The sequence below is a fragment of the Anolis sagrei genome, chromosome X, assembly GCF_037176765.1.
Source record: "Anolis sagrei isolate rAnoSag1 chromosome X, rAnoSag1.mat, whole genome shotgun sequence".
NCBI classification, from domain to species: Eukaryota; Metazoa; Chordata; class Lepidosauria; order Squamata; family Dactyloidae; genus Anolis; species Anolis sagrei.
Genome location: NC_090034.1, coordinates 20,416,511 through 20,441,301, shown reverse-complemented (window position 1 = coordinate 20,441,301; position 24,791 = coordinate 20,416,511). Strand labels below are relative to the sequence as shown.

General features: G+C 45.1%; 1 protein-coding gene across 2 annotated transcripts in view; it reads right to left on the bottom strand.

Moving 5' to 3' along the window:
* Nucleotides 1-14,739, bottom strand: part of LOC132781957 (ubiquitin carboxyl-terminal hydrolase 7) — a 52,978-nt gene extending 38,239 nt beyond the window's left edge. For both annotated transcript variants that reach the window (XM_060786546.2, XM_060786547.2), the window contains exon 1: nt 13,859-14,739. In XM_060786546.2, coding sequence (XP_060642529.1) covers nt 13,859-13,952 — 94 coding nt within the window. In that variant the 5' untranslated portion in view covers nt 13,953-14,739. The remainder of the gene's footprint in view (nt 1-13,858) is intronic.
* Between the last annotated feature and the right edge of the window lie 10,052 nt (nt 14,740-24,791).

Below are 24,791 nucleotides of genomic sequence, written 5' to 3'. Positions count from 1 at the left end.
GTGGCTGCTCTCAGATTGTGGAACTCTCTCTCTCAAGGGAGACTAGGATGGCCTCATCTCTGCTGGCCTTCCACTGGCAGGTCAAGGCCTTCTTCTACCAGCAGGCATTTGGATAAGGATAAGAGGCATGCTGCTGGGGAAGTGAGGGTGGGCTTCAGAGGGATGGGGGCTATGAGTTTTAAAGGCTATTTTAAGTGTATTTTATGTTTTTACCACACTGTACTATTTCATTGTTTTTTAACTTTTGTATTATGTTTTTTAAACTATTACTAAAATGTGGTTTGTTAGCCGCCTTGAGTCTAAACAGGGAGAAAGGTGGGATATAAATGAAGTTAATAGTAGTAATAATTTACAGTTTTGATACCTTTGACCATTTTGGTCACCCTTTCCAACTTGTCTGTTCTCTCTATTTCACCCTCATCACTTACAACAGGTAAGAACATGGCAAAGGGCCTTTTTAGTGTCTGCTTCCAGGCTCTGGACATTCCTTCCTAAAAAGGTCAAGCTGTTGTCTTTGTTGACATACCTTCTTAGGCACCTGAACATTTTATTGTTTCAGCAGGCCTTTGAGGACTAATCACTTAGGGGAGAAAGGACCTTTCATGTTGTCATTCTTCGTGTCAGAAGATACGTTTTGATCAGCTTTTAATGTATTGATGCTCTATTTAACTATATTTCAAGTTTTGTGATACACAGACATAGACACAAACACACACACAAGCAGATGTATAATTTCATTTGATTTAACTATTGCAAACTGTATTGTCGAAGGCTTTTTATTGCAAGCTGATTTGAGTCCCGACTGGAAAAAGTATGAGATACAGCTATACTGTATCTACTTCTATCGATCGATCTATACACATAATAAAAAGCGAAAATGTGTATATGTGTATAAGGCGGATGTGTCCACTTACACAGATAGCATCCTGCCTCCATAAATCGCTTTAATCCACAGTACTGAAGATCCATCAAAAGCTCTCCCTTCAAGGACATTTCAGGTTACAGAGGGCTACAGAGGGCACCATGAACATGTCTTCCAACCCCTGCTAATGCCCTCCTCAAACACCATACTGCCCACCTCCCAAAGAATGCTTTCATTCAGGGAAAATTTCATCCTAGATCAGCATTTCTCAACCTGGGGGTTGGGACCCTTGATGGAGGGGTCGCAAGGGGTGTCAGAGGGATCACCAAAGATCATCAGAAAACAGATTTTTCTGATGGTCTTAGGAAGCCCTTTTGCAGAGAAGGCTGAAGATCTCTTCATCTGTCCTTCTCTTCCTTTTTGGTTACAGATAGTGAATCTTCATTGTTTGAGTCTACAGTGCTTTCTGGATGTAGGTAAACTGCAACTCCCAAACTCAAGGTCAATGCCCACCAAACCTTTCCAGTATTGTCTGTTGGTCATGGGAGTTCTGTGTGTCAAGTTTGGTTCAGTTTCCATTGATGGAGTTCAGAATGCACTTTGATTGCAGGTTAACTATAAATCCCAGCAACTCCAACTCCCAAATGACAACATCCAACCCCACCAGTATTCAAATTTCGGCGTATCAGGTATTTGTGTCAAAGTCGTTTGGGTTCACAGTGCTCTCTAGAGGTAGGTGACCTACATCCCTCCTAAATAACTGTAAATTCCTCCCAAATCCCTCCAGTATTTTCTGTTGGTCATGGGAGTTCTGTGCGCCAAGTTTGGTTCAATTCCATCATTGGTGGAGTTCAAGGGGTTCTTTGATTCTAGGTGAACTATAAATCCCAGCAACTACAACTCCCAAATGTCAAAGTCTATTTCCCCAAACTCCACCAGTGTCCACATTTGAGCATATTGAGCATCCATGCCAAGTTTGGTCCAATGAATGAAAATGCATTCATTGGACCAGATATTTGCATTACGATTCATAACAGTAGCAAAATTATAGTTATGAAGTTACGAAAATAGTTACGAAAATAAATTATAAATTATAGTTACGAAAATAATTTTATGGTTGGGGTCACAACATGAGGAACTGTATTAAGGGGTCACGGCATAAGGAAGGTTGAGAACCACCATCCTATATGTTCTGTTATCCTCCAGAATGGACATCACAAGGTTCCTTTCTCCATTAGTGTGGAATTTGCATGGCCCCACCCACTGTCTTTCCCTTAACCCTTTCCTATGGCACACAGGAAACAGGAATTGATCAGCAACTGAACAAGAGGTTTGGGGGGAATTGACCTTGATTTACAGGAGTTATTCAACGATGGATCTGCACCACACTTTCCACAGATGATGGGATTTGCAGTACGTTCACTCACTTCCTGATGGACCTGGACCAAACTTGCCCCCCACCCCAATGACCCTGTTTACCTCCTGGTGCGGTTTGGGGAGTACAGACCATGAATAATGGGATTTGCAGTACCTTCATCCACATCCAGAGACTACTGCAACTCCAAAGGATGACAAACCTGGACCATACGTTCCACACAGACCCCCATGACCCACTTTAAATCCTGGTGTGGTTTTTCGGGGGGGGGGGGTGGACCACGGGTGATGGGATTTGCAGTACCTCCATCCACATCCAGACTACTGCAACCCCCACAAACGATGGACTTGGACCGATCTTGCCACATAGACTCTCCACTTTCTGTCCTGGTGAGGGTTGGGGTACGATGGACCACAGACAATAGGATTGCAGTACCGTCACCCACTTTCACAGACCACTTCAACCCTCATGAATGACAGGCCTGGATCAAACTTTGGACACAAAACCCCCATGACCAACAGAATATACTGCCGGATTTGTGGGGGGACCGGTCTACCCACGTGGGAGTTGTAGTTCACCCTGCATCCACAGCACTTTGAACCCCACCAATGACGGATCTGGACCAAACATGGCACACAGAACCCTGGTGACCAACACAACATACAGGAAGAGCTTGAGGGAGAACTAACTCACCCATGTGGGAGTTATAGTTCACCCTGCATGCAGAGAGCATTCCGAAGCCCCCAATGGCGTATTTGCAACACACAGGGCACACAGGACTCTGGTGGCCAACAGAACATATTGGAGGGGTGGGGAATGACTCACCTACATGGGAGCTGTAGTTCACCCTGCATCCAGAGCACTCTGAACCCCATCAATAACGTATTTTGACCACACTTGGAACACAGACCCAACATGCCTAACTTTGAATACAGGTGAAGTTTGGGAGTGACTTCCCTCAGAATTTGGGAGTTGTATTTCACCTGCATCCAGAGAAACTGTGACTCCCAACGACAATGGACCGGTACTACACTTGGCACAGATTAGTCTCATATGACCAACTGAACATACTGCAGAGGTTGGTGGGAACTGACCTTGATTCTGGAAGTTGTAGTACACCTGCACCCAGAGAGCACTGGACCCAGCCAACATCAGATCTGGACCAAACTTGGCACACAGACCCAACATGGCCAGCTGTGCATACAGGGAGGGTTTGCGGAGGACTGACCCACGATTCTGGGAATTGTAATTAATCAACATTGCTATGTATTTTCTAATGGGAGTATTCCTAAACAACAAAATCAAAAACTGGCTTTTTTCTAATAAATAGTGTTACCAATTAACTAAATGATATAAACTAACACCCCCAAACAAACCATGCCTTTTTCAATAACCTGGACATTGTTGGGTACCCAAGTTAGTCTATAATAAAAGTGAAAATATGTATGTGGGTGGGTGGGTGTGTATGCATCTGTTTGTGGGTCATTTCCAAGATGCCCCCCACTTTTGGAAAGTCCTGTGATTCCCACCGATGACAGATCTGAACCAAACTTGGCACACATGACCAACTTTCAGTAATGGCCAGATCTGGAGGAATTGATCTTGAATGCAAGGAGTTGTAGTTCAGTCACATCCAGAGAGCATTCTGAACCCAATTAAATATGGATCGGGATCAAACTTGGCACACCAACCTAACATGGCCAGCTTTAACAACTGATGTGGTTAGGGAACAATGACAGATGTTGATGGGAGTTGTAGTTACACACTGTATGACATCGGCATGTCTATTTTTCTAGCCATCATACATGTTAATTAAAAAAAATTCCAGAGACAGGACAAGTTGGAGCTCATTCCCAGTTTACTCCTGCCTCTGCTGCAACTTCCAAACATCCTGCTGTGCTGCTGAAGGAAATCTAGCCAAACGGGTTCAACTACTGCAATTCTGAGACACATCACACAGTTCTACTGGGACAGGATGAAACCAAAGGCCAGTTGCCCGTGAGAAGGCCACAAGCGTTAACACGTGGGCAACTGAACCTTCCTGGCAGATCCTGAGAGATAATATGCATCTGATACAGGTGGCAACATATAGTCATTGTGACTAGTAGCACTGAGAACTTTACCCTGCATGAATTAGTCTAATCCTCTTAAAACCATCCCAGTGCTGCGTCTGGCAGGAGAAAAACCCATAGTCTCACTATGCCCTGAATGAAGTATACCTTTTCTCCCTCAAGAGAGTTCATTTCAAAGTTTAGACCTGGCAAATAAAAGTTGCTTTGACCTCCAGTAACAACAATGCATGTAACCTTGAGGAACAGCAATGTAGTGTCAAAGGCTGCTACAATAAAATGGAATTTGACTGTACACAAAAATTTCAGTTTATTGTTAGCAGTGTGAGACTCAGTATGCTATAGTCACAAGCTTCTGCCCTTTTCAAACAACTTCTTGCTGTGGTTATATAGGTCTCCAAATAAACTGTAATGCTTTTAATTGTTTACTAAATCGTTTGACTAGAAAGCTTCGTAACACTTGGAACCAGAATAATTGTGTGCAAGACATGCAGGGCTGAAAAGTGATTTGGTTTCAGCTCTCTTGTTGAGTTGCAATATTTATTATTCACCTTTTGCCTAGTGATTAAGAGTGGGGTCCAAATCAAAGTGGAGAGCAGAGTTTTGCGATGATAGTACGAGTAATGTTCCTTCTTGCTTTCCCCCTACAATGCTACCTCCCTTTAATCCTCTCCCCCTTTAAAAAGTTCAACATGAAAGTAAAACTCTGGTTCTATTTTAAGGAAATATTTTACTTATTTCTAAAATGCAGCCACTTCAGTTGGTGCCACAAGGCGTCCAAGCAATACACATCTAGGGCCGAGCCAGCCAAAGATAATCTTTACGACCAGCATCACACACAAAAGCAGCAGAATCTATTTTTGACAGTTCAATCTAAAATAGGTTGTTAAACAAGAATAGAATGGTTTCCCCATAGTATTTTCACTTCAGCTGTGAAGGGAGGGGGTGTTACTGTTCTTGAAATGATGACATTAGTTTTGGAGGGTCAGACAACTCTCAGACATGTGTGGGATGAGAGGATTCATTGCTGCAACACAGTGAGCCTTCCAGAGGCAGGTAGTCCGGAACCAGAGAGATATTGTCAAAGTATGGGGAATGAAAACACGTCTTGTGCCTTTAAGGAGCTGGTCACACTGGAAACATTAAAGTTGCAACAGTTGTACAAGAGGCATTGGGGGGGGGGGGGGGAGACGTCAGGCAGCCAAGTCTTGTTGCTCACAATCAGCAAAGCAATTTTAAAAATCTGTAGAGCAGGATTAGGCAAAGCAGTCTGAATGACACCCACTGTCACCCAATTGACAGTGGGTGTCAATTCTGTGGGCTTTGGGATCTCTAGCAGTCAACTGTTTTGCTCTGATATGCCCCAAAACTATCTCTAAGAGTGTACTACGCTTGAAGCTCCCCTGCATCAATGAAATTTTGAATCCCCCTGCCATGCCTTAAAGTCGTCTGTGTATGGATCTAAAAGACTCCAGAACATATCCCGTGTCTCCTAGAGAGGGCCAAACAACAACAGGCATAACCAGGTGTAGTGAGAGGGCAAAGTCCTCCAAGTTTGTCTGGAGGGCTAATATGCCCCAGTTCCCCAAGTTCAGTTCCTCTTTCGTGACCTAGACATATGCGCATGGTCAAAGAGTACACGAATTGTCAGAAGATTACGCATGGTAGAGACTCCGGGGGCCATCCTAGGAACACACAAACAAAGCATCCCTGACAGATGGCCATCCAGCCTCCAGAGAAGGAGACTCCACTGGACTCCTAGGCAGCAAATTTTACTATGGATCAGCTCTAACCATCAGGAAGTTCAAAACAAAGCTACTGCCATAAGAACCATTCAGATTGAATTCTTTACAGTTAAGGAAAATTCTGCTTTTTTGACAGCATGTTCTGCCTGTCATCAGCAAGACGAAGGCTAAAAAGTCTGACTTTTTGTTAGAAATCATTAGCTGATGTTCAACATTTGGTCTTTGTTCTAGGTATTGACTAATACTTTGTGGTGTTATTCTGTTTTGTGGCACTGCAAATGTAAATTGCTAAATCAACAAACTGCCTCTTTATTTAAAGGTGAATTGAATGACAACAAGAAATTAAGGACATTAGATGCAGTCTAGAACTTGGCTGACACCTGACTGAGAACAGAATCAGGCCCTACAAAGTAAGGACCTCTGTGTCAAAAATAAATTTCCTACTGCCCTAATGGGAAAAAGGAGTTTGAGAAAGATGTCCAGAAAAACATTAACAAATTTACTAGGGCAAGCTTTGTAGTATTAACTGCAGGAAAACAGTGTGAAGAATCCTACATACTGTAGCAGTTTGAAATCCCAGTGTGTTCCATACTATGTATATTCTTTGGTCTTTCTAAAAGAAGTCCCAAATGTCAACAGGATGGATGACTTCTTAGTTTGTGTAGCACTCTCACATGAGATAAAAAGCCCCGATGAGCTCAGTTGCAAATTATAAATACCTTTACTCACTTCTTTGGTGAAACTGAGCACTTTGTCTAGCCCAAACTACTGTTTCACCTCATACCTCTGCAATCCTGTCCTTAGGTAGTCTTCTCCCATCTTCTCCAGCTGTTTTTTCAATGTTTCATAGGATGAAGCCCTTCCTTTGCTTCTCCCTGCCTCATGCTACTCAAGTTCCTTGAAACTCTGTTCGTGGCACTTTGCAATTCTCTCTCTGTGAATTCTATGAAAAGTCCTTGTCCTAACCTGTTAAAATTAGCTACACTACTATAACGTACTATCACCAGATTCAGAAGAAAAGGCATGCAAAGGCAGTTATGATATATGAGAATTCATTGGCCCTAACATGAAGCTTTTTAAAAGGATTAGGCAAATTCATGGCAGATTATTATTGCTATATAAAGAAACCTCTATGTTCTGAAACTGTAAATCTGAACATCGCCCTTGACAACAACTAACATATAGAAACTACATTCCATTTCAAGCCCTGCTCCAAGCACCCAAAGTCACTTGTACCTGACCCATATCTGGAGACCCAATGCTGAATTGCCTGTGCCTTGACAGGGCCCAACTAAATGTCATTTTATCATTCACTACAAGCAACAGCTTAGAAATGGGCAAATAATATGTGTTCCCTAACTACACTTCTTGTTTACCAACTACACCTTTATAAGACTTACAGTAGAAATTAAAGTTGGAACACTTAGTTTCAGGCAAAAAAAAGTTTGTATAAGAACACAAGAAGGAACTCTTGACATTTTACCATATGACAGTGTCACCAGTGGATTCAGGGTCTGGAAACATGAGCCTAGATCAAAGTTGATGGTTCAAGATGCTCTGAACCTTTTTTCTTTAGCTATTAAGAGTATTAACCAAGCCACTCAACCCTACGTCCAGTAGAAAGGGAGGTGAGGAAGAATAACCCACTAAGTTCCCACTCTTTTTCTGGATAATATAGGGTTGTATTTATTTATTTCCTTCCTTACTATATTTATATCTCACCTTTCTCAACCAAAACAGCTTACAATAGACTGCACAAATTGAGTCTACATTAACACACTATGTAAGAAATATCTTTGGACAATATCTCATACAAATCTCTGAATATGTTGCAAATTAGTGAAAGCCGAAGTCTCACTTGATACAGGGAAACTCCATCTTGGGACAGAATCATTTCAGAGCAGCTCATATGATAAAATGCTTCTCTAAACAAAACTCACTCCACAGAGACAATTGAGTTGCCTCTTCCCCACATTATGAGAAAACTATTTTGTTTTAATGGGGAAGCATTCTATGACATGAGTCCACTACCCACCATTTAAAATGGTACAACCCACTTTTAGTTCTTTTAATCACACTACAAATATCAGTTCTCATTATGTATAAACTCACATGTAAGACTTCTACATACGATATGTAAAAACACATTTAAATCCAAACTTGATTAATAATAATGTTGATGATGGTTGCATTGTTGTGGTTTAAATACAAAGAGTCATTGAAAAGTAGAAGTCTCACGTTTACAAAAGCATCCTAAAAGCCTTTTCACAAAGCCATATAATCCAGAATAACAAGGTAGAAAATCCCACAATATCTGCTTTGAACTGGGTTATCTGAGTCCATACTGTCATATATTCCAGTTCAAAGCAGATAATGTGGGATTTTATTCAGCTATGTGGAAAGGGTCTCATTTTTTCCAATAAGTGGCAAAAGTTAGTTGGCCAGCCTGCAATTTGTAGAGCTTAACCTAACTGCACAAAAATTAACCAAGATATAATTCTTAAAGACAGCCACTGCTAACCTATTGCTTTTACACAGGGATGCTTTTGATTTTCTGATCCCTCAAGTCTATAATCTTGTTACTGGACAACACAGATAAAGAACAGGAGCTGGTTTTAAAACCTGGCAGTTTCTAAGAAAGCAGCGGAGACCTTCCCAGTGGGAAACAAAAAGGAAAACAAACAAAATTTGTCAACACATTGGCTTTCTGTGGCACTTGTAAAAAGCCAGAGGTGGCGGAATGGCTGGGAGGTCCAGCGCATATTTTAGGGAGGACGGTTGTGTGTGTCCCCCCCCCCCTTTCCTCCTCCTAGGATGACTGCGCAGGATCAGTGCCCTGGTGACTATTTAAGAGCATTACAGGCAGCTAGGATTCAGCCCACACCACCATCCCTTCCCCTCCCCACCAAAGGCGGATGCCTTCTCTGTAAATAACCCTTGAGTATGAGGCACAGTTGCGCTGCTGCCCCAATTAAAAATGGCGAGCATCTCATCCGACTGTCTTTCTGCAAGAAGATACAATAGGAACAGGAGGCTGGAGGCTTTACACAAAAAATGTTTTAAAAACTGCTGAGTGAGTGTGTGTGTGTGTGGGGGGGGGAGGACATGTAGCAATCCTGAGCTATCAGCCTCCCTCCTATAAAAGGTTGCTCACATCAAGAGTCAACTCTCTTCAACAACGCCCCCCCCCATACACAAACCTTTACTATTACAATTATACATCTACTGCAAAGAGTCATGCATCTCTCCTGCTCATCCCATTCTTAGATTGTCATGCAAAAAAGCAATCACTCCCCCCACCTCCCAAAGCACTCTCTATGGCTTTCTGCAATGGAAGTAACCCCCCAGTTTTGAAAAGAGCTGATGCTAACAGCATTATTCAAAGAGGGAGTCTGTGGATCAACACTGGCCACTGAGTCTTTGGTTGTTACTCTGTGGCTCTCAGCATTTTGTAGCCATCAAGGAAAATGTGTTAACTACCCCTGGCAAAGGAGATGGGGGAATAATTTATAGTCCCAGCGTTAAATAGTCTGAAAAGCACTGAGCTAATTAACTTGTGTCCTTTCCCTTTTTGAGAGTTAGATACATACACAAACACTAGTTTTCTCCCATATACTTTCTTATGTATAAAGTCTCCAGCACATTAGTGTGCCTTTCATAGCCACACATGGCCAGGAACCATTGACAACAATCCAGCAAAACCCACCTACAGCATCCCAGAAAAGAAGAGGAATGTAATCTATTCTCTTAAAAAAAAACTTTTGCCTTCACTGGATAGAGGGGGAGCCAAATATGATGCTTCTCTGGGGGAAAATTAGATGCAGGTTTCTCAAAAGATCCTTCAAGCAAGCAAGCAAACAGACAGACTGGAAGAAGGCCTGTTGCAATTCATGAGGTTTAAGTATGTGGGAATTAACAAATTCTCAGTAATTTCAATGGGATTTAGTTCTGTGGTAGGAGGCCCTCTCTTGTTTCTACCAACATGGCAGTGGGTTTTCTTTCTCCAAAGAGAGGAAAGCAGAAAGTATCTTCTATGGCCCTAGACAAGGGGGCAATGAAGTATGATTTCAGCTACCTTAATTTATCTAGCTCGAACAGGAGAATGGGCATCAAATTGAGTCTTGTGATCTAAGCCTTACTTTAGTTTTACAATTTTAAGGGAGGTTTACTGAAGGGATTGCAGGGAATGGTTAGTGCAGAACTAGAGTAATTAAAGATCAGAGACTGCCATGCTGCAATAGTACAGAAGAGTGCAATGAAAACTGAGAGGGTTAGAAAAAGGGAGGACAGAAACTACAAAAAAGAGGAGAATTAGGAAGGAGAGCTCTTCATCCCATGAGGAAACCCACTGGGTGACCTTGGGCAAGTCGCAGTCCTCTAGCTAAGGAGAAGGGAATAGCCAAACCTTCTCTAAATAAATCCTGCCAAGAAAAACCTCCAAGAGGATTGCCAGAAGTCAGCATCAATCTGTATGCAAAAAGATAGCAGAAATGTGGCTTCATTAGGCCTATAAAAAGGACAAGCTGCATAATATTCACCTATAAAGGTAAAAAGGAGGTGGAAGTGGCTGCGGGGTTCAGGCATGGGGCTGAATGAAGAGCTAAACATAGAGCTATGGTAAGATTACTGTAAATTAAAAAAGGCGGAGGGACTTGCAGAGAAGGGATAATTGCATAGTCAAAGAACAAGTGTCTAAAATGCCTCCAAAATTGAGATGATAGCAGAAGGGAGGAAGGACTGGGCCTCGGATTAGAGGTGGGGGCTACAAAGTTGGAAAATCCTAATCTTGAAGTAGGGCAAATGAAGAGGGGAAATATGCAGAGCTGGCAGTTACCAGGCAAACTCAGGCGGTGACTGTGACTGGAAGGAATGAAATGCCAAGAGAAAAGGACTGCAAAGTGAGAGAGGGGCTGGAAAGGATGGGAAAAGCCTCAAGGCAATCAATGCAAGGAGGAAGCAAAGCATTTACATATACACAGTACAGAAGAGTGAAAACGCATAGGAAAGCAGACCACTATCAGATTTGGGGGAGTTGGGGATGGAACAGTAAAGACTGGAGCTGAAGGAAAAGAAAAAAGTCTAGTTTATAAGGAGACTGAAAGGATGTTGCAAGAATCAATAGAGGCAGAAGGGGCCTGCAAATGCAAGGTTGTTGGAGAGGCTTTTCCTGTGTTGGGAGGAGTGAAATTACAGTTTCAATTAGAAGGAAGACTGGGCTGTGAAAGGAAGAAAAGGGCCTGCAAGAAAGATCCTGGAAATTGGAGGGGAGGAGCCTGAAAGAAAGAGAGAAGGAGGCTAATAGGGAAAAGGGGGAAAGTGGGTATATAGTGCAATATTGAACTGGAACAGGGGGCAGGAAAATAGAAGGGAGGGGGGCTAAGCTAGAGACTTGGCATGCTTTTGTGAGAATGAGGAGGGGAAAACGCAAAATTCAAAAGTAGGAGAAGAGGGTGAAGGGCTGGGAAAAGATGCTGGTGGTTGCAACATTGGGGGGGGGGGAGAGAGAAAATGTGAAATTGGGGTGCAGGGAGGAAGACATTGTGGTAGTCAATGAGGAAACCCAGACATAGAGAAAAGTGTAAGGGGAGTATGTGGAAAGAGGAAAGAGATGGTAAAATTAAGGCACAGGGAGGGAAGGGAGAAACTGCTGCAATTGATAAAAGAATTTCTCAAACTGTGCTCCTCCAAATGTTTTGGACCTCAGCTCCCAGAATTTCCTAACAGCTTGTAAACTGGCTAGGATTTCTGGGAGCTTTGAGTTTCTTTTGTAGAGCAATAAAGCAAACTAGAAACAAACATAATATAAGAGGCTGCCAAAAAGGGCTGGGGAAATGACTAGGAGCATGCAGTACAGAAAGAAACCAAAGGAGGACAAGGAAGACATCACACTGGGGAGCAGGGAGTGAAAAGGGAGGAGTGACTGCAGTAATCCATGAGGGGAAATCTAGGCCTGGGAGAAAAGTAGATGGGACAAGGAGGTATAGCGTTGGAGGGGAGAACTCAAAGTGAACCTGAAACCCATGTGCATGAGAAAGAGGAAACTATGGCAAGGGATGAGAGGAAATCCAGGCCTGGGAAACCAGGTAATACCCTGGAAAAAAATAGACTGGGGCATCAAAAGATGGCCAAGGAGGGTCTGAAAGTAGAATGATGGGAGGGAAAGAGGGGGGCAGGGAGAAAAGAAGCTGCAGCAATGGATGAGAGGAAATCCACGTCTGGAAAACAAGTGTATAAGAGGATGCACAGAGACTAGGGGCAAGAAGAGAAGAGCTGAAGAGAGGTCTAAAATGGTGTGATGGGAGGAAAAGCCAGGAAGGGAAGACTGCAGCAAGGGATGAGAAGAAACCTGGGACAGAGAAAGGAGCGTAAGTGAGATTTCAAGGAAGGGGGGAATTGGGAGCAGAAGGAAAAGGGGGAGGTCTCCATTTGGGGGTGAGGGAGGTCTTAGGTCCCCTCTACACTGTCATATAATCCACACTATCTGCTTTGAACTGGATCATATGAGTCTACAGTTCCATCTAATCCAGTACAAAGCAGACAATCTGGATTGTATTATAGCACTACAGAAGGGGTCTAAAAAGTTGTAAACTGGGGAGAAGGGAAACCGTAGCAAGCAACAGATGAGAGGAAACCAAGGCCTGGGAACTGAGGGCCCTTCTATACTGCCATATAAAATCCATATTCTCTGCTTTGAACTAGGGGCCCTTCCACTCAGTCCTACAGCCCAGAATATCAAGGCAGATATGGGAAGGGGCCCAGATTATATGGCAATATAGACTCATATAATCCAGATCATGTGGACTATCTGCCTTGATAATCTGGATGATATGGCTGTGTAGAAGGGGCCTGAATTTAAAAGTCTGGGGGGGGGGGGGGGTAAGAGAACAGCAGGCTGAAAGAAGGCTTAAAATGGGTGATGGGAGGAAAAGTGGCAGGGGGGACAAAACTGCACCCAGTGAATAAGAGTGTGAGGCCCATTCCATTAGAATAAAATCCTGTATTATTTTCTTTGAGCACGGTTATATGGAAGTGTGGACTCTGATAATCCAGTTCAAAGCAAATATTGAGGATTAACTGCCTTGACATTCTGAGTGGTATGGCTGTGTGGAAGCCTCCCCCTCCCCAAGAGATTGGAAGCAGGAGGAAGAAGAAAAAAAGAGCCAAAGGAGGACCTCAATTTGGGATGAGGGGAGGCAAAAGAGGGGAGGGAGGAAACTGCAGCCATGGCTGAAAAGAGTCAGCGAATAAGAGATTGGGAACCAGAAAGCGAGAAAATGGGGGTCTAATAAGGAGGGGAGATCCACTGTTAGTTGAAAGGGTTAAGAAAGAGTTTTAAAGAAAGCCTGAAATCTAAGGGGGGGATCCATTGAGAGTTAAAAGGGTTAATTACTCTATTAATTTTATTTCAAATGAACCTTTGGTGTTTCTGTAAATTGTTCTCCATGTCAATGTTTTTTTGTGTTGAGTTAAGTTACTTGATGGGCTCTGTTATCATTGAATTGGAGGTTGGTTTATTTTGGGACTTGTTTGGATTGTTATTGTATTTGCATTGGTAGTTGAATTTATGGTCTTGTCAAGGCATGGAATGTTTGCCATTTTGTTTGTTGGAATCCGCCCTGAGTCCCTTTGGGGGAGATAAGGCGGAATATAAATATAAAGTTTTGATTATTTGGATTTTATTTAAGGAAAAAACCTTTGGAAAGCGTGAAATTGTGGGGGGGGGGGGGGGAGAGAAGTACTCCACTGAGAGTTGAAAGGATTAAGAGGCCTTAATGAGAAATGGGGGAGGGGGGGTTACAGGGCCTACCTTCCATCTCCATGTCCTCGGGCTCGCTTAGCTGCTGCTCCCCGGGCTTGGGCGGCGGCGGTGGGGGCTGGGGCTGCTGGTGGTGGTGGTTCATGGCGGGGAGAGGCTGCTCTTCCCCTTGAGGAGGGAGCGGCGGCGAGGAGCGGCGGAGGAGCAGCAGGAGAGGCGGCGGTGGCGGTGGGTGGAAGCGGCGGGAAGGAGGCGGCGGCAAGGCCGAGGCCTGCTCCGGCGGCGGGGCCTGCTGTCGGCTCTCCTCTTCGGCCTGATGCTGCTGCTGCGGCGGCGGGAGGGCGACGCGCACGTATTTGCTGGCTATTCGCCCAATGGCGGCGGGGGAGGGAGGGCGAGGGCGGGAGGCCGGGCCGGAGAGAAGGGCCTCCTCCTCCTCCTCCTCTTCCTCCGCCTTTTCCTCCTCACCGCTGCGGCCTACTCCTGACACTGAGGCCTCTCCTCCTCCGCCTCCTCCCGTGAGGAGGGCCGCCGAGGCAGGGCTTCCTTCCCTCCGTCTTTCGTCGGGCCTTCTCCCTCTCAAACGCCTCAGCTCTTCTGTTTCTCTCGCTCCGACGGCAGGCAGGCAGGCGTGCGGCCTAGTCCGCCGCCCTCCTGCGCATGCGCTGCCTCCTCCTCTTCAGGGCTCTTCAAAATGGCCGCCCCAAGTGTCACCGCCGCATGAGGGGAAACAGCAAGAGGCCGAAAAAGGAGAGGCACACGCAGGCGGGCCAGAAGTGGGCCTTCTCTTTTTCCAGCCTCCCCTCGCCCCCTCCCTCCGCTCGTCCTGCAACGGAGGAGGAAAGCGACCAAAAAGGACGAAGAGAGAGGAAGGAAGCGACGCAGCGACAGCAGCCGCCTCCGCCGCCGCCAGAGTGAAGGGGCGGGGCTTCCCATGCCAAGGGGAGGGGCCGGAACTAAGGGGCGGGGCTTCCCAGGCCGAGGGGGCGGGGCCATGGCCAATAATAATAATAATAATAATAATAATAATAATAATAATAATAATAATAATAAATGTATTGTCGAAGGCTCTCATGGCCACAATCACTGGGTCGCTGTGAGTTTTCCGGGCTGTATGGTCATATTCCAGAAGCATTCTCTGCTAACGTTCGCCCAGATCTATGGCAGGCGTCCTCAGAGGTTGTGAGGTCTGTTGGAAAACTAGGCAAGTGGGGTTGATATATCTGTGGAATGATGTCCAGGGTGGGAGAAAGAACTCTGGTCTGCTTGAGGCAAGTGTGAATATTGCCATTGTGGAGCTTGATAAGCATTGGGTGATGGTCAAAAAAGAAGCACAGCCATCACCCAGGTAAAAAAACAGACAATTAAAATAAATAAACTTTATTTCTATACCGCCCTATCTCCCCGAGGGGACTCAGGGCGGTTTACAACAGAAAATTGGCAAACATTCAATGCCGGCATAACATAACAAACAAATCAAATCATAAACAATAAAATAAACAACATCAGGTGTACTTATAGAACAACTCAAAAATAACAAACTTAGATATTTAAATATATAAATCAAACATTTAGAACATGTTTACTACTAGATATAATGATAGCAAACACTCAAAACATTAAAATAAAAAGGCATTTACAAGTCAACAGGGCTGAGGTGGTGTCCAAGTTAGAGTGATTAAGGTGCTGGCTGAAGAAAATTATTATACTGCACAATTCCACAAGTTAAGAAGGACCTATAAAACCCTGACACAACAAGCAATAAGAATCTGCGATGCCCACCTCCTCCAAGGTGAACTGAATCACCTAAAGTGGGCTCCACAGGCCACAGACATCAGAAGAAGAAGTTGAAGACTTTTATTTTCCTACCCCACCTCCATCTCCCCGAGGGGACACGGGTGGCTTACGTAGGGCCAAGCCCAAGGCAACATACAATTAAATACAGAACAATAACATATTCAAATAGCACAAATCAGCATAAACAATAATAAACAAGCTTCATTAGCAACAAAGGAGATTCCATCTGAACATGAGGAAGAACTTCCTGACTGTGAGAGCCATTCAGCAGTGGAACTCTCTGCCCCGGAGTGTGGTGGAGGCTCCTTCTTTGGAGGTTTTTAAACAGAAGCTAGATGGCCATCTGTCAGGGGTGCTTTGAATGCAATATTCCTGCTTCTTGGCAGAGGGCTGGACTGGATGGCCCATGAGGTCTCTTCCAACTCTATGATTCTAACAGACTCATTTTGGGTGGGTGGGGAGGGAGGGGGCCAATATGCGAAACTAGTTAAAGGATAGGCTGGTCAATAAGGTGGATAGAACATATAGTAGCATAGGAATAGAGGAATTAAACAGGATCATTTCCTCACTATCTCTGAGGATGCTTGCCATAGATGCAGGTGAAACGTCAGGAGAGAATGCCTCTAGAACATGGCCATATAGCCCGAAAAAACCTACAACAAGCCAGTGATTCCGGCCATGAAAGCCTTTGACAATACAAGGATCATTTCAGCTTAACTCAAAATGTAGTAATCAAATATAGGAAATTGGATTCAGGTCATGATTAGAGACCATCTGTCAAAGGAGTCGCCAGTCGAATACACAACGAAACATCCACATCTTTAGTTGCTTACGGAATGTGGATAGCGAGGGTGCCAGTCTAATCTCCCTGGGGAGGGAGTTCCAGAGACGAGGGGCCACCACTGAGAATGACCTTTCTCTCATCTCCACCAACTGCACCTGAGATGGGGGTGGGAGCGAGAGAAGAGCATCCCTGGAAGATCTTAAGGACCGTGTGGGCTCGTAGGGGAGGATGAGGTCACGAAGAAGAGCTGCAAGACCGAGAAAAAGCTATGAGAGTCAAGACAAAGATCCACCCAGAGGAAAAATGTTCTTACCATACATCAAGGGAACCAGTGACCGAATAGGGAAGCTGATAAAGAAACACAACCTACAAACTATCTACAGACCCACCAAGAAAATCCAACAAATTCTACGTTCAGTAAAGGACAAGAGGGATCCTCTCACCTCTGCAGGAGTCTACTGTATACTGTGCAGCTGTGGGCAACTTTACATCAGGACCACCAAATGCAGCATTACCCAGAAATGAATGAAGGAACATGAAAGGCACTGCAGACTAAGTCAACCCGAGAAGTCAGCCATAGCAGAGCACCTGATGAACCAACCTGGACACATCATATTATTTGAGAACATAGCAATGCTGGACCACTTTGACAACCACCATGTCAGACTACACAAAGAAGCCACTGAAATCCACAAGCATGTGGAGAATTTCAACAGAAAGAAGGAAACAATGAAAATGAACAAAATCTGGCTACCAATATTTAAAAAACTCTAACATCAGGACAATAAATAAAGAGCAACACTAAAAGAAAACAGGGGAATTCCAGAAATGAAACAATCACGGCCAGCTAACACCTTCCAATAAAGGATTCCCCCAGGCAGGAGGCAGCTAAGCTTTTAAGTTGCAATGGTATTCAATGCTAATCAAGCTGGCCAATGGCAACATTCCCACATGCATCAAACAGACAAGAGCTTTCCCCCCCACCTGGACATTCCACAAATATAAAACCCACTTGCCTAGTTTCGAACAGACCTCACAACCTCTGAGGATGCCTGCCATAGATGTAGGTGAAACATCAGGAGAGAATGCTTCTGGAATATGGCCATATAGCCCAGAAAACTCACAGCAACCCAATAAATACGCAGGTTAAATTTTTTACTGGGTTTAAAAACATATTGCACTGCACTGGAGGCAAAACTAGTTAAAAACCAATAGGTATTTATAAGACCATTATCATAATGAAAAGTAGCTAACTGTTTTCCAAAGCCAGCTTCCACATCCAGGTTTTTAGTTCTTTCCTAAAGTTAGCTAGAGAGGGCGCCTGTCTGATTTCTTTAGGGAGAGCATTCCAAAGCTGGGTATCCACCACAGAGAAGGCCCTTTCTCTCGTTCCCACCAGCTGTGCTTGTGAGGGTGGTGGGACTGTGAGAGGGGCCTGCTTAGAGGACCTTAAGGCCCGAGTTGCTTCATTGGGCAGGGTGACACGGTCACACAAATAGGCTGGACCCGGACAGTAAAGGGCTTTATAGGCTTCATGGGCTACTGAGGAAGGGGAGGACGAGGAGAGGGACAAGCATTGAACACCGCACTTTGCAAACTCTGAAGATGTCTGTCATAGATACTGCCTGCCAGTGAAACTTTCAAGAACGAATGCTTCTGCAACATGGCCAAACAGCCCAGAAAACTCACAGCAACCCACTGTGTAAGAAATGCTTTCCTCCGCAAACAAAGCCTACCCTGAGGAAGAAGAAGAGGGCTCTCGAGGGATAGCAGGGCTAAGGAAGGATGCTTGGCGTATTGACTCAGGAAGCAGAAAAAGGGATTAAGAATTAGGGGTCGAGGACAAGGAATTATGAAGGATGATAGTTAATGTGGGCAGAGGCAGAGTTCAGGGGCAAAAAGAGGTAATTAAAAGGGTTAAAAAGAGGTTAGGGACCTCTGGCCTTAGAGATGGAGATAATTGGAGTCCTCCTCTAGAGATTTAGATACTTCCTGGAGTATAGCCTCCTACAGAGATGGAATTAGTTATGATATCCCATAGAACTGGAGTTAGATATGGAGTCTACGGCTTCCACTTGACATGGAGCAAGTTATAAGAATCTATGACCTCACTCAGAAATTGAGTCAGTTATGGGAATGTATGGCCTTCTCTAGACATGGAATTGGTTATGGTAATGTATGGCCTCCTCTAGACATGGAGTTGGTTATAGGAATGTATGGACTCCTCTAGAGATGGAGTTGGTTATGGGAATGTATGGCCTCCTCTCGAGATGGAATCTATTATGGGAATGTATGGCCTTCTCTAGACATGGAATTGGTTATGGGAATGTATAGCCTCCTCTAGACATGGAGTTGGTTATGGGAATGTATGGCCTCCTCTCGAGATGGAATCCATTATGGGAATGTATGGCCTCATCTACACATGGAGTCAGTTATGGGAATGTATGGCCTCTTCTAGAGATGGAATCCGTTATGGGAATGTATGGCCTCCTCTAGACATGGAGTTGGTTATTGGAATGTATGGCCTCATCTACACATGGAGTCAGTTATGGGAATGTATGGCCTCTTCTAGAGATGGAATCCATTATGGGAATGTATGGTCTCCTTTTGGGAAGGGGTTCAGTTATGGGAATGTATGGCCTCCTGTAGAAATGGAGTCAGTTATGGGAATGTATGGCCTCCCCTTGAAATAGAGTTGGTTATGAGAATGTATGCCCTCCCCCCGAGATGGAGTTTGTTATGGGAATGTATGGCCTTCTATAGAGATGGATTCAGTTATGGAAATGTATGGCCTCCTCTAAAGATGAAGTTAGTTATGTACGGGAATGTATGGTCTCCTCTACAGATGGAGTCGGTTATGGAATGTATGGCCTCCTCTAAGGATGGAGTCAGTTATGGGCATGTATGGCTTCCTCTAAAGATGGTTGTGGGAATTGGTGGTCTTCCCTAGAGATGGAGTTAGTTATGGAAATGTATAGCCTCTTCTAGAGATTGAGTTAATTACTGGAATTTATTGCCTCCTCTACAGATTGAGTTAGTTATGGGAATGTTTGGTCTTCCCCAAAGATAGTTAGTTATGGAAATCTATGCATTCCTTAGTGATGAAGTCAGTGACAGGGATCTATGCTGTTCCCTAGAGATGGAGGTATTTATTGTAATGTATGGCATCTTCTAGAGATGGAGTCAGTTATGGGAATCTATGACCTCCCTTTTAGATGGACTCATTTACGGGAATATATGGTCTCCTCTAGAGATGGAGATCATTATTGAAGTCTGTGGTCTCCTCTAGTGATGGTTAGTAATCACAATCTATGGCAGTGGTTCTCAACCTGGGTTCCCCAGATGGTTTTGGCCTTCAACTCCCAGAAATCCTAACAGCTGGTAAACTGGCTGGGATTTCTGGGAGTTGTAGGCCAAAACACCTGGAGACCCACGGGTTGAGAACCACTGATCTATGGCCTCCCACAGAGATGGAGTTAGTTATGGGAATCTATGGCTTCCCATAGAGATGGAGTCAGTTATGGTAATATGTGGCCTCTCCTAGATATGGTGTTAGTTATGGGAATCTATGGCCTCCCCTAGAGATGGAGTCAGTTATGGGAATCTATGACCTTCCCTAGGGATGGAGTATGTTATTGGAGTCTATAGCTGAAATGCAGTTAATTATTGGACTCAATGGCCTACCTTTGAAATGGAGTTGTTATTGGAATCAATGGCATCACCTCAAGATAGTTATGGGAATCTATGGCATCCCATAGAGATGGAGTTATGGGGATTTCTAGATTCTCCTCAATGTGGAGTCAGTTATGCAAATTCATGACCTCCAGAGATGCAGTTAAATGTATGAATGACCCACCATATTATTCCCATTGTGATCCCTTGCTACATTACAATGGAGCCTCTGCATTCCCAATTTTCCAGAGGCTTTTAATGCATCCCAGTTTCTTTCTTCCCTTCCCTTCCTTCTTGATTGGTTTCCAAATTGCTGCAAAAGTTGCTTGAATTCAGTCCATTCTGACTTCTGCAACCAGCATGCAAGCAAGCAAGCAAAACAACCAACGGTCCTTTTCAGGACCAACCATGACAATAATCTCAATCAACATCCAAGGCATGTCAGCTGCCAAAGAGCAACTGCTCTATGAACTGTGCCGAGATAAGAAATGCAATGTGCTGTGTGTCCAAGAAACACACAGGGACAAACAACAGAAACGACCCAAAGTCCCAGGAATGCTCTTAGTAGCGGAAAGACCACATGCGCAGTATGGAAGTGCCGTCTTTGTCAAACCAGGCCTCCAAGTCAGCAGTGCCCACAACACTGAAGAAAACAATATCGAGGTTATAACAGTAGAGCTTAATAACATCACCATCACCTCTATGTACAAGCCCCCAAATGAAGAGTTCTGCTTCTCCTCCCCCCGAGAACTTTGATACGCACCAAAGGGTGGTAGTAATTGGGGACTTCAACAGCCATAGCCACGTATGGGGCTATGCCCAAGAGGACAAAAATGGAGAGGCTGTCCTCTCCTGGTCTGAACTGCACAAACTATCACTCATTCATGATAGCAAGCTCCCACCATCCTACAACAGCGGGAGATGGCACTGAGGTTATAACCCAGACCTCTTATTTGTGAGCAACAGCATCGTACAGCAATGCACCAAATCAGTGGGACCACCAATCCCAAACACACAGCACCGACCAATAGTATGCCAACTGTTCCCAACTATAAGGCCTCAGGAAGTTCGATTTAAACGAAGATTCAACTTCAGAAAGGCAGATTGGACTAAATTCTCAGACATGTTAGATGACATGATCACATCAGCCGTGCCAATCCCTGAGGAATACGAGCATTTTATTGAAATCGTGAAAACCTGCTCACGGGCCTCCATACCGAGAGGCTGCAGAACCAACTACCTTCAGGGCATTACGCCTGAAACAGCTGCCTTGTTGGAAAACTATTACAGGCTCCACAACGAAGACCCATTTAGTGAGCAAACCCTTCAGGCTGTGCAGAGCATTGTGTCCTTCATCTCTGAAGCCAAGAAAGAACAGTGGATCAAGTTGATCACAGAGGTCGACATGGGCAGGAGCAGCCAGAAGGCGTGGAGGCTGCTGAGATGGTTGAGCAACGACCCCTCACAAACGAATATCCATGCCAACATAAAGGCAGATCAGATAGCACACCAACTCCTGAAGAATGGGAAATCCAACTTTGCCACCAAAGTAGGAAAGAAACCAATAGCCAGACAACCAGAGATTGAGAACAACAACCTCCATGAACCTTTTACATCTACTGAATTGGACATGGCTCTCAATAAATGTAAAAATGGCAAAGCAGCTGGCCTGGATGATGTACGGATGGAACAGATCAAGAACTTTGGTCCAAAAGCAAGGCGCTGGCTGCTGGAGCTGATGAACAACTGCACTGCATCCTGTCAGATCCCCAAAATCTGGAGGAAAGCAAGAGTCATCGCCATCTTGAAGCCAGGCAAAGACCGCAATGACCCAAAAAGCTACAGACCAATCTCCCTGTTGTGCCACCTCTACAAAGTTCTGGAGAGACTTATTTTGCATAGAATTACGGAAAAAATAGACCCATGTCTGATCCCACAGCAAGCTGGCTTCAGAAAAGGCAAAAGCTGCACATCGCAAGTGTTGAACCTGACTCTGCACATAGAAGATGGCTTTGAAAGGCAGCAGATCACAGGAGCTGTCTTCATAGACGTGTAAGCAGCCTATGATACTGTGAACCACCGCCTCTTCCTGAGAAAAATGTATAATATCACAAAGGACTACCACCTCACCCGCCTCATAGGAAACCTGCTACAAAACAGGAGCTTTTTTGTTGAGATGATTAGGGCAATAGACACGATTGCTCCAGAATGTCCCCTCTCAAGTAGCCGAGCTAAACCATCTCCTTGGTTTAACGAGGAGTTGGCAGTGATGAAGCGAAAGAAGAGGGTACTAGAGAGCGTGTGGCGTTTGGATCCGAGCGAGCCAAACTGAACACGGTTTGTGTCCTTTTTAAGGGCATATGCCATGGCAATAAAGGCCGCAAAGAAATCTTTCTTCGCGGCCACTATTGCGTCTGCAAAGAACCGACCGGCGGAGCTGTTTCGAGTTGTCAGAGGCCTTTTAAATCCCATCGCCCAGGATGGGAGCCCTGACAACTCGGCAGCCCGCTGTGATGCTTTTGCTCAGTTCTTTGCAGACAAAGTCGCTTTGATCTGTTCCGGTCTGGATACCATATTAACGGCAGTCTCTGAGGATGTAGCTGGAGCATCTGCTTGTCGGGTGTTATTGGATTCATTTCAATTGGTGAAACCCGAGGATGTGGACAAGATACTTGGAGGAAGGAGGCCAACCACATTCATCCTAGACCCCTGCCCATCCTGGCTCTTGAAGGAAGCCAGAGGGGGATTGGCCAAGTGGGTAAAGGTGGTGGTTAATGCCTCCCTTCGGGAAGGCATCATTCCAGCGAGCTTAAAACAAGCTATAATAAAACCGCTGTTGAAAAAACCATCACTGGACCCCACTCAATTCGTCAACTATCGGCCAGTTTCCAATCTCCCCTTCTTGGGCAAAGTCTTGGAACGTGTGGTGGCTTCACAACTCCAGGTATTCTTGGACGACACAGATTATTTAGATTCGGCACAGTCTGGCTTTAGGCCGGGACATGGTACTGAAACAGTCTTGGTTGCCTTAGTGGATGATCTACGCCGGGAGCTAGACAGGGGGAGTATGTCCCTGTTAGTTCTGCTGGACCTCTCAGCGGCCTTCGATACCGTCGACCACGGTATCCTTCTGGGACGCCTCGCGGGAATGGGCCTTGGAGGCATGGCCTTGCAGTGGCTCCGGTCCTTCCTAGAGGGTCGCTCTCAGAAGGTGTTGCTAGGGAACACCTGTTCGGCCCCACAACCATTGTCTTGTGGGGTTCCTCAGGGATCAATATTGTCCCCTATGTTTTTTAACATCTACATGAAGCCGCTGGGGGAGATCATCTGGAGTTTTGGGGTACGATGCCATCTGTACGCGGATGATGTCCAACTCTGTCACTCCTTTCCACCGGCTACTAAGGAGGCTGTTGAGTTCCTGAACCGGTGCTTGGCCGCTGTTACGGTCTGGATGAGGGCGAACAAATTGAAATTGAATCCAGACAAGACAGAGGTACTCCTGGTCAGTCGCAAGGCCGAACAGGGCATAGGGTTACAGCCTGTGTTGGATGGGGTTACACTCCCCCTGAAGACGCAGGTTCGCAGCTTGGGAGTGACTCTGGACTCATCGCTGAGCCTGGACCCCAAGGTTTCGGCGGTGGTCAGGGGAGATTTTGCACAACTAAAACTTGTGCGCCAGCTGCGCCCGTACCTTGGGAAGTCTGACTTGGCCACGGTGGTCCACACTCTGGTTACATCCCGTTTAGACTACTGCAACGCTCTCTACGTGGGGTTGCCCTTGAAGACTGCTCGGAAGCTTCAAATGGTCCAGCGCTCGGCAGCCAGGTTGCTAACAGGAGCGGCACTCAGGGAGCATACCACTCCTCTGTTGCGCCAGCTCCACTGGCTGCCAATCTGCCACCGGGCACAATTCAAGGTGCTGGCGTTAGCCTATAAAGCCCTAAACGGTTCCGGCCCTACTTACCTCTCCGAACGCATCTCCACCTATGAACCGACTAGGACATTAATATCGTCTGGGGAGGCCCTGCTCTCGATCCCGCCTACATAACAGGCGCGTTTGGCAGGGACGAGGGACAGGGCCTTCTCGGTGGTGGCCCCTCGGCTGTGGAATGCCTTACCTGTAGACATCAGACAGGCCCCTTCGCTGTTGGCATTCCAGAGGAAGGTTAAGACTTGGCTTTACGAACAAGCGTTTGGCTAAACAGTGCAACTGAATACAGGAAGACAGTACAATCGAACATAGGAAAATGGTATAAGGATTATGAGAATGGATTCTGATTTGCTGTTGAGGCGTTATGATATGATAATGATTGTTTTTTTATTTTGTCTGTTATGTATAATGTGTTTTAATTGCTTATGATACTGTTGTGATAACCTGTATTATGTAAACCGCATTGAGTCGCCTAACGGGCTGAGAAAAGCAGTATAGAAATAAAGCAAATAAATAAATAAATAAGTTCCAGGGCCAGAGAAGCAGATGGCGGAAACAGAAGAACTGCCTACCTCAGGGGAATGTGCTTGCTCCATCCATGTTCAACATCTACACAAATGACCAGCCACTGCCAGAAGGGACAGAGAGTTTAATCTATGCTGATGATCATGCCATTACTGCTCAAGCAGGGAGCTTTGAGATGGTAGAACAGAAGTTTTCCGAAGCTCTAGGTGCTCTTACTGCCTATTACAGAGAAAACCAGCTGATCCCCAACCCATCTAAAACACAGACATGTGCCT